Source organism: Bactrocera latifrons, unplaced genomic scaffold, assembly GCF_001853355.1.
Source record: "Bactrocera latifrons isolate USDA-ARS-PBARC rearing strain unplaced genomic scaffold, ASM185335v1 scaffold_960, whole genome shotgun sequence".
In the NCBI taxonomy this organism is placed as follows: Eukaryota; Metazoa; Arthropoda; class Insecta; order Diptera; family Tephritidae; genus Bactrocera; species Bactrocera latifrons.
Window position 1 is genome coordinate 49,598 of NW_017537668.1, and position 10,460 is coordinate 60,057.

Genomic DNA, 10,460 nt, shown 5'->3' on the forward strand with positions numbered 1-10,460 from the left:
AAACTATAAAGATGATTTTTCAAGCTAAAATTGAATATGTGAACACTTTTCCTTATACATACATATATGAATATATATATATATAATATGTGATAATATATGAATATAACATTTTTATATACATACATATTACAATTTTATACTATCTTTCTCCTTTTGCGTTGAAGTACTGTGCCTGAAGTACTTTCGCGTAGTACTCCTTTCTGCGTTGGCGGACTTCGGCCGCGCTTTACAAAATAACCCTGGCCAAGCGAATACCCGCGGTGACTGAAGTACTTTCGYGTAGTACTCCTTTCTGCGTTAAAAATAAAAAAATGTATTGAGTTTTTGTTATAAAGTGGTTATATTTTATGGTTGTAATGCACTCATATTGAAACAAAATTCGAATTTTCGTACTGTACTTGTATACTTTACACTTTATTACGTAATATTATTATATAATATTACTAATTCATGTATATAATATTACATATTTGCTTAACAAATTAAAAAAAAAATTCCATATGCATGAATACATGAATTTTTGCGAAAAAGAGGAGTTTCATCGAATTGCCTAATCATCACATGGCAGTGCTCCATTTCGTCGTAATTTTTGGTAAACAAATGAGGTTCAAACGAGTGAGAAATGTAATTTTTAAAATAAAGATGTTTTAGGTAAAAAACCTGCTAAAAGTGTAAAATGTGGATTTATTTAAAAGTTTATAGTGTTATTTAATTAATTTGAAGTGAAAAATGTGAATAAAGTGTGTTTAATGTGGCGAATTAGCTTCTTGAAATGTTCGAATTTTGCGACTTTTTGAACTTTATGGTCGAATATCTCGTAAAAAAGCGTTTGCGGTACCTATAACCCCATATATTTTTTAATCAAGAGAACTTCCTCTTTCCAACGGTACCTTCAAATCGCRGCGCCAAAGAAATCGGAATTGTGCCCTAATTATATATTGTCGTAATTAATGACTGTTATATTATATAATCATTAATCTTTACCACTTTTGTATTTGTCAATAAATAAATAAATAAGACGAAAACATGGTGCACAGCAATGTGTAAAGTAGTAATGAATACTATATAACGATCAGTAAAAATAATTTCTGCTGAATAAAGTTAAAAGTGCGAACATGTTATTAGTCTTAAAAACCACTAACTGATTATATGCCAACGATTTTATATCTTATCTGTGTTCTATTGCTATCAGTAAAGTCGTATCGTTTGTGGTGCAGTATGTACTGTGGTAAGTAGTCATCTTTAAATATTCCGTATCGGTATAAAACATACATATTACAATTTCACCACTGTCATTGTAATTCATATAAATTTCTGAGCGGTTGATGAAATTTTACGGGAGAAAGTTATTTGAATTTCGTAAGTGAATATAAAAACAGGAATTCTTAACAAGTGTTTATTAGTGAAATATGGCTGACTTACCCAATGTTTTGCAACAGCTTTTCAGGTGAATATTAATGTACAAAACAAATAACAATTATAAACAAATAAGTTTTCCATATTATCTAAAAATGGGATTAAACTTTATTTCCCTTCTTATCACATTTCGTCCATAAATGTACATATGAATACACTTTTACCAATATATGTATATGATTTCAGGAAAACAGTGCATTTAATTCACTGTCGTGAAAGCGAAATGTATGTATAAAATGTTCCACCAATTTAATTAAACCCACTTTTTCGGACTGAGTGCGACTGTTGTCGATAATAATTTTTATAAATCACTCCTATATGTGAGATCTACTATAAATAAATTTAATATTTTAAAAAATTTGTATATCACAATTCCGATTTCTTTGGCGCCGCGATCTGAAGGAACCGTTGGAAAGAGGAAGTCCTCCTGATTAAAAAATATATGGTGTTATAGGTACGGCAAACGCTTAGTTTAGGAGATATTCGACTTTAAAGTTCAAAAATTCCGAAAATTCGAACATGTCGAGAAATTTCAAATTAATTAAATTAAACTATAAACTTTTAAATAAATCCACATTTTACACTTTTAGCAGGTTTTTGTTTTACCTAAGAAATCTTTATTTTAAAAGTTACATTTTACACTCGTAGTGAACACCATTTGTGTGCTCAAAATTACGACGAAATGGAGCGCTGCCTTGTGATAATAAGGAAATTCGGGGAAATTCCTTTTTTCCCAAAAATTCCTCTATCCATGCTTATGGATATGTTCTTTATTTAATTTAATAAAGAAATAAGTAATATATAATAATATTATATATATTGTCACCTAATATACAAAACATCGTATGTATTATCAAAAATAAGTGGAAATCGCTAACAGATATAAAAACCAATTTATAACGAAAACTCAAAGGCCGCCAACGCAGAAAGGAGAACTTTTAATCGTGAATATTTTAAAAAATGTAAATAATTTTTATATTGTTTTTCGATATTCCTCCTCTGGAGAAGGGCACGATTCCGATTACTTTCGCGGAGGGGTAATAAAACCGAATTTCCGTAGGAATGGGGTATGTTCGTTGCCCCTTTCTCCAGAGGAGGAATATCCAAAAATAATATAAAAGTACATATGTAGCAAATATTTTTTAAAATATTCACGTTTAAAAATTCACAAATTTGCACTAAGAACATAATTATTTCTCTATGTTTCACTAAATTTGTTCACGTTTTTTTATATGTATATTTAAATATACACTCTAAACATTGAAATAAGCTCACATTTCACATTTATTTTGTAATTTTTCAGGTAGATTTAGTAATTTAAAAATCACTTAACAAATTTATGGCTGAAAAGTTTAGTGTTTATATTTACGAGGAAAACCAGCTACCTATAATCAAAATTGTGCCTGGAGAAGCTCCCCTATCCGCTCATACCCCATTTATACGGAAATTCGGTTTTTTTTGCCCCTCCGCCAAAGTAATCGGAACCGTGCCAAAATTAGTGTTACCATATTTTGTAAGGTAATAAAAGTAAGAAAAAAGAAAGATTATGACGTCATAACTAAATTCATTATCGTGTGATGAGTAATGTAAAATCTTTCAAAATTCTCATTATTTTGATAAATCCCGGTGTTGGATCGGGCAAAAAAAAAGTTCAACGCAAAACAAACTGAGCATGCCCAGGTGTTGGTCCGACCACGGGTTGTTTTTTTGAAGCGCTGCCGAAGGCCGCCAATGCAGAAAGGAATTCTAAGAACTAATGTGTTATATATTTCCTGTTATTGGGATATTATTTGTTTTCTTTATTTCTTTTGGATCTTCTGTAAAATATGGACGTAAGGTATCACTGATTATTAGTTAGAATGCAAGGCAATATTACGATCCTTTTGGTGCCGCTATTTGATGGTACGGATGGATAGAGGAGGTCCTCAGGATTAAAAAATGTATGCACATATACCATTCTCAGACTCCCAGTTTTCTAGATATTTTACTTTAATGTTCAAAAATTTGTAAAAACAATGCTCGTTATTTCACTATGTTTAACCCACTTTTCACACATTTTTTAATTAATATATATTTAATTACACTGTACACATTCGTATGTATCAAAAATTTACACTAATTGTATATTTTTTAAGAAAATAAATATACTTTAAAACTATTTTGCACATTCAAAGATTCAAGAGATTTTTATGTTTACATTTATGACAAATAGCAGTGTTGCCATACTTTGTGTCCTGAAAATTTAATAAAAAATCTGTTTCATATTTAGAGATATAAATGAAAAAACTTATTATAGAAAGCAAAGTTTTTCAGAATTTTTCCCCTTTTGATTCATATAGGTTTTCGATCGATGAGGGTTATTTTTTTTTTTTTGAAGCGCGGCCGAAGACCGCTATTTGACCGTTCCCACGACAGTCGGGTCTACGAAAACCGGAACAGACCCGGATTTTTATCCGGTCAAGGACTGTCAACTCGGCAGAATTTCTGCCGTTACAACAACAACAACAACAACCGCTAGTGCAGAAAGTAGTTCGACACAAAAGAACAATAACCACCCCGGTGTTGGACCGACCAGGGTTATATTTTTTGAAGCGCGGTCGAAGGCCGCCAGGGCAGAAAGTAGTTCGACACAAAAGAACTATATTTACCCCGGTGTTGGACCGACCAGGGTTATTTTTTTTCAGCGCGGTCGTAGGCCGCTTGTTCAGAAAGTAGTTCGGTACAAAAGAACTATGATCACCCCGGTGTTGGACCGACCACGGTTATTTTTTTCGCAGCGCGGTCAAAGGTCGCCAGTGCAGAAAGTAGTTCGACACAAAAGAACTATGATCACCCTGATGCTGCACCGACCAGGGTTATTTTTTTAGAAGCGCGGCCAAAGGCCGCCAGTGCAAAAAGTCGTTCAACACAAAACTATGATTCCCCCGGTGTTGGACCGATCAGGGTTATTTTTTTTTAAGCGCATAAAGTAATTCAACATAAGGGAATATTATTTTTTATCTTTATTTATCAAATAACATAAGATACAAAAACCATTTGTACAATTTTCTCTATATATGTTAAACAGAAAACTGTGGCAACACTGATATTTATCATGACATGTAAAAAAAACAAAACAAAATAAGAGTGAATTGCATATAAAATTGTGGAACTTTAAAGTGAAATATCTCGAAAACTATGAGTCTGAGGACGGTATATGTGTGTACATTTTTTAATCCTGAGGACCTCCTCTATCCATCCGTACCATCAAATCGCGGCGCCGAAAGAATCGTAATCGTGCCGAATGCAACCCTTTTGTTATTGTACGAACAAAAGTTAAATGTTGGATAAAGGTTATTTTTGCACTATTTAATATAAAATAAATAGTTAGAAATGATTTACTGAAGTGTTAGGAGACATAAAAGTTAAAAACATAGTAAAATTTATTATAAATGGGAAAAACACGTATTTTAAGTAGCTGAATTTTTTAACTTTAAATGCAAATATCTCAAAAACCATAAATCAGCGGCAACTATATATATTTTTTTTACTTAATCTAGAGGATCCTCTCTATGCATACCCATTTTAACCCTGAAATCCGGGGATGCTATTCTAAAAATTACCCGCGAGAGTTTAAATTTAAATGAAAAGTTCGAACGAATATCTACGAGATAACGAAATTGTTAAATGAAAAACATTTTACTTGAAATACATATATAACATAAGTACCCTTTCTGAGAAAATTTTCCAGTTATCGCACATTTCCATTGGAATTATTTGTGCTTTCGTAATCATTGTTTAGGTTTTTATTATTTCTTATATCAATATTAAATTGGGATATATCTAAGTGGTTTTATTGCTTAAAATATTACCCAAATATGTATGCTGGTGATGTTGATTATTATTTTTGTTGTTCCATTGCTAGCTATATCAACTCCAACAAGGAAGAATATATTACTGCGTTGAAGGTTGCTGTTGCCATACAATCGGTATCAGCGTGGCCTGATAAGCGCAATGAAATACAAGCTATGGTGCGGTTGGTTGCTGATAAGTTGAGAAGCCTCGGTGCTGATGTTGAATTGGCTGATATTGGTAGACAGCGGTTAACGAATGGTAAAGAAATAGCCCTGCCGAATGTGATTTTAGGAACTCTAGGAAAGGTTTGAAATTAAATGTTTTAAATTTAACGTAAATTATGTAATTATGATTTATTAATATCTATAGGATCCAAAAAAGAAGACAATTGTAGTTTACGGTCATTTGGACGTACAACCAGCTTTGAAAGAAGATGGTTGGAATACGGAGCCTTTTGATCTGACCGAAATCGATGGAAAGTTGTATGGCCGTGGTGCAAGTGATGACAAAGGACCTGTTTTATGTTGGCTACATGCCATTGAGGCATTCCAAAAACTAAATATTGACTTACCCGTCAACATAAAATTTGTTTTCGAAGGAATGGAAGAAAGTGGTAGTGAGGGTCTGGATGATCTTTTGCTAGCTCGTAAAAACGGGTTTTTGTCAAATATCGATTATGTTTGTATATCTGATAATTATTGGCTTGGGAAGAAACGACCATGTTTAACCTATGGTCTTCGTGGCTTAGTTTATTATACTATTGAAGTAGAGTGTGCTGTTAAAGATTTACATAGTGGTGTATTTGGTGGCACTGTGCATGAAGCAATGCCAGATCTTTGCTATCTTCTCAGTGTACTTGTAGACAAGGATACCAACATTCTCATTCCCGGCATTGATAGAGATGTAAGTATACACATTGCACAATATGAATACTTCAGGCTTTAAAGAAAATGTGCCGGGTATTACCTAATGTAATATGTTCTATGAAGCTGCATGCTTTTTTATAGAACTCGTAATTCTATCAAACATTTTGTATTAAAAAAATTGTACCTTTCACTGTTTATTAATTTTTAATTAACAATAATCATCAAACTTATCTACCATTGTAATACTTATTATTTCATTTATATTTCAGGTTGCACCTCTTTTGCATAATGAAATGGAAATTTATCAGAATATTGATTATGAAGTTGAAGATTACAAGTGAGTATATATTATATGTTGGTATTTCTTTGGGATTTTTATTAATTATTTATTAATTTTTTTTTATTATTATTACATATTTTTTTATCATTATTATTTATTTACAATGCCATTCTCGACTAAGTTATTTATTTCAATTCAAGAACACGTAATCCGAAACCATATTATTGATTTAAGGCTTTAAACTTGAACTTTGAGAAAATTCTTCATAACCGGACACCTACCATTGCAGTGTTTTTATTCGGCTAAGGAAGTTGTTCATATATGGGGCGTGGCAAAAACGAATGTTTAAAATGTAAATGTTTAAGGTTAGGAGCTGCAATTTAAAACTATATTTCTACTGAACCAATATCAGTCGGAAGTGAATGAATGACAATTATCGTATTAGTTTCCGTTGAGCCGCCGCTATTCAGACGGCACCAGCGCCATACAGTTTTTCGCTGTGATCACTTTACGTATTGCTGAAACACTGAAAACAGCTATCGCAAAACACCAAAAATTAATAAGAATTTAAAAAAATTAGGGAACTATAAATACACTACACATTTTATGAAATCTTCACCTTTTATCAGAGATAATTTAAACGAAATATTTCCTAAATAGTATCCGAAGGATGGGGTCATGTGTAGAAGTTCACGCAAGTGAGGAAAGTTCTCTGATCGCCATTCACTTGGGAGTGTCAATGTGTTTTTACGTGAATACCTGTCTATGAAGTCTAAACTCCACTGTGCTTACTATTGCTAGAAGCACATAGATCAATACAATGCGTTGATCAGCACCCCAAAGCATAAATTCATTTTGCACTTAATTTTTGGTTCCAATTGGTTCGGGTGGATAGGGACACCCTAGTCACCTTGGTCGGGTTCGAGGCCCATCTAAAACCTCTGCCGTACTCTGGGTCCGGCACCCGGCCGCAGTGCGACTCCGCATTGGACAAAATGCCCTTCCTGCATTTAGGTTTAAACCACAGCCACCACGAATCTCCACAAAGRGCCAAACCCAATGAGCAGATTGGAGTTACCTCCAAGGGCTTACTGCTCCCCATGGCACCAGGTTTAAGTCTTTGGTCTGACTTTGTAGCTTTTGCTACTACCAGTTGAGTCCCCAAAAACTCAATGACTGGTTGCATTTGTCGCTGTGACAAATGCCTTATATTTTGTGATATAAATATAAAGCTAAAAATTTTACTCCCAGCAGAATATTATAGAACATGGTCTCTAAAGCCTGACATAGTGCATATGGCTTTTAGTCGCCTCTTACGACAGGTATGCCTTGCCGCGGGTATATTCGGTTTCCCCTCGAACCCGGAGGGGTCCCCCCTACCCGCAGGGGGAATTCACTTGGGAGTGGTCAGAATCGATTCTTTTACATATGACTCAAGCAGCTCACGACTTCCGGTCTTTGGGTAGTCTAAGAACATCCGTTTGAAGACCGCCGTCTAAGAAATGCGATGGACGGGACAAGGACAGAGACGAGTAAGTCCTTGTGGTATTTACTACAGTGGCCATATAAAGGAGCGCATGTTTGGTGTGGGATTCGCGGTGGGAGAGAGACTCCGTCACCGAGTACTATCATTCACTCCGGTGAATGAACGTCTAGCCACAGCTTCCGGCATCAAAGCGAGGTTCTTCAACGCATCGCTGATTTGCGTCCACGCCCCGACGGAAGAGAAAGACGATGTGACCAAAGATGCCTTTTATGAGTGCTTGGAGCGCACTTATGAGAGCTGCCCCCTTCTCGATGTCAAAATCGTGCTTGGCGACTTTAACGCCAGGGTATGCAAAGAAGATAACTATGGACAGGCACTACGGTGGGTAAATTTAGCCTCCACGAGGAAACAGCCCCAAATGGTTTGCGGCTGATCGACTTCGCCGGGGCTCGAAATATGGCTGTCTCCTGTTCTCCTGATCGAAGAACCACCAACTAGATCGATTATGTTGTGATAGACGGAAGACACGTCTCCAGTGTTTTCGATGTGCGTACGCTCCGAGGTACCAACATCGACTTGGACCACTATCTTGTTGTAGAAAAGATTCTCATCCGCCTCTGTGACGCAAAAGGCGCACGTCAACAAACACAAGGAAGGTTGATATTGATATCATCGGCCTCAAACCCTGTTTTCTCCAGACTGGACAGAAGAATAGCAGATGCGTCTGGCAGTGAACGAGGGCAAGACGAAATATCTCCTGTCATCAAACAAACAGTCGTCGCACTCGCGACTTGGCACTCACGTCACTGGTGACAGTCATAACTTTGAAGTCGTAGATAATTTCGTCTATCTTGGAACTAGCATCAACACCACCAACAATGTCACCGTGGAAATGCAACGCAGGATAACTCTTGCCAACAAGTGATACTTCGCACTGAGTAGGCAATTGAGAAGCAAAGTCCTCCGTCGACGAACAAAAACCAAACTCGCAAGTCACTCATAATTCCCGTCTTGCCATGTGATGCAGAGGCTTGGACGATGACAACAACTGATGAGTCGACCTTGCGCGTTTTCGAGAGAAAAGTTCTGCGAAAGATTTATGGTCCTTTGCGCGTTGGCCACAGCGAATATCGCATTCGATGGAACGATGAGCTGTATGAGATATATGACGACATTGACATAGTTCAGTGAATTAAAAGACAGCGGCTACGCTGGCTAGGTCATGTTGTTCGAATGGACGAAAACACATCCAGCTCTGAAAGTATTCGACGCTGTACCCGCCGAGGGAAGCAGAGGAATAGGAAGACCTGCACTTCGTTGGAAGGACCAGGCGGAGGAGGATCTGGCTACGCTTGGAATACCCAATTGGCGCCACGTAGCGAAAAGAGGAAATGACTGGCACGCTGTTAACTCGGCTATAATCGCGTAAGCGGTGTCTACGCAAATTAAGAAGAAGAGAAGTATCCGTGTCCGGTTATAGGAAGTGGTTCTGTATGAAAATATTAATGAAAAATGTTCATGAAATTTGTACAGGTTATGAGGACTCCGTATTGGGGAATTTCACTGTACTTATTATATAAAAGAAAGTATGACCTCAATAGTTCCAGGGTTGCGAAGTTTTTAAATATCCAATGGGATTAGAAATTATATTTTCTATTTCAATTCATCATTCTGAATATTATAGAGGTTATCAATAAGAGCGCTACAAAAGTTTTTTTTTATAATAAAACTTAACAAGATAATGAAATTCTTTATTCTTATAAAGGACTTTCGATGCTATTGTGTATAGAGATCGAATTTTTTTAACATGACTTGCAGAAGTCTAAGCTCTGAACCCAATTTTCATCGACACTACGGGCACTTCTTGTCTCACTAGCCCTGGAACATTTTTAGTGTACCTGTGAATTAAAATTTTTCCACTAAACGCTCGTTTGTTGTTTTGCCAGGACGATTATGACGACCATAAATTGGACGTACCGCTCTTAATGTTGAAACCACTCACCCCGAATTTCGGTAGTAAATTTTAAAAATTTCGAATCGTTTTCTTAAATCTTTCCTTGATAAAATGGCAAACCTCACTGAGAGGAAATGTCGAAAGGGGGAAAAAATAAACCAAACAATTTTATATACAAGTAGAAAAGAAAACGAATTTAGGAATTAGCAGTATACAATCTTACCTGTTCGGAAGTTTCTTAAATTCTCTCCCAAGTGAAAGATAATTCAAAATAGAAATAAAAGTACGCTATTATGTATATATACAGACCAGCGAGCGTGTATTAAAATCAGGCAATTGCTGTAGATCATTTGCGAATTTAGGAGTGTGAATACATTGAATATCTTATTTTATTTATAATTTTCCAAAATCGATGCAAATAATAAAAAATAATAGATTTTGTTTTTAAATAATGCTTTTCGATTGTAAAATATTCTTTAATTTTATTATATATATTTATAATTGTAATTATTGAAGTCTTACAAATTACACGAGAGGTTTTCAAAGATGTAAACTCAGGGCTGTGTTCTACGCCAATAGTCATCCACAATTCAAATTCCCACGCAAGTGTACTAACTGCTC

General features: G+C 35.4%; 1 protein-coding gene across 1 annotated transcript; it reads left to right on the plus strand.

Annotated features, from left to right (window-relative positions):
• Positions 1 to 1,237: 1,237 nt before the first annotated feature.
• On the plus strand, positions 1,238 to 6,456 carry LOC108977874 (cytosolic non-specific dipeptidase-like; the record flags this gene model as incomplete). The annotated part of the gene is given in 4 exon segments (XM_018947837.1): positions 1,238 to 1,450; positions 5,324 to 5,558; positions 5,623 to 6,156; positions 6,389 to 6,456. Coding segments are annotated over 4 exon segments (875 nt in total), but the record flags the coding sequence as incomplete, so codon positions are not given.
• Positions 6,457 to 10,460: the final 4,004 nt, after the last annotated feature.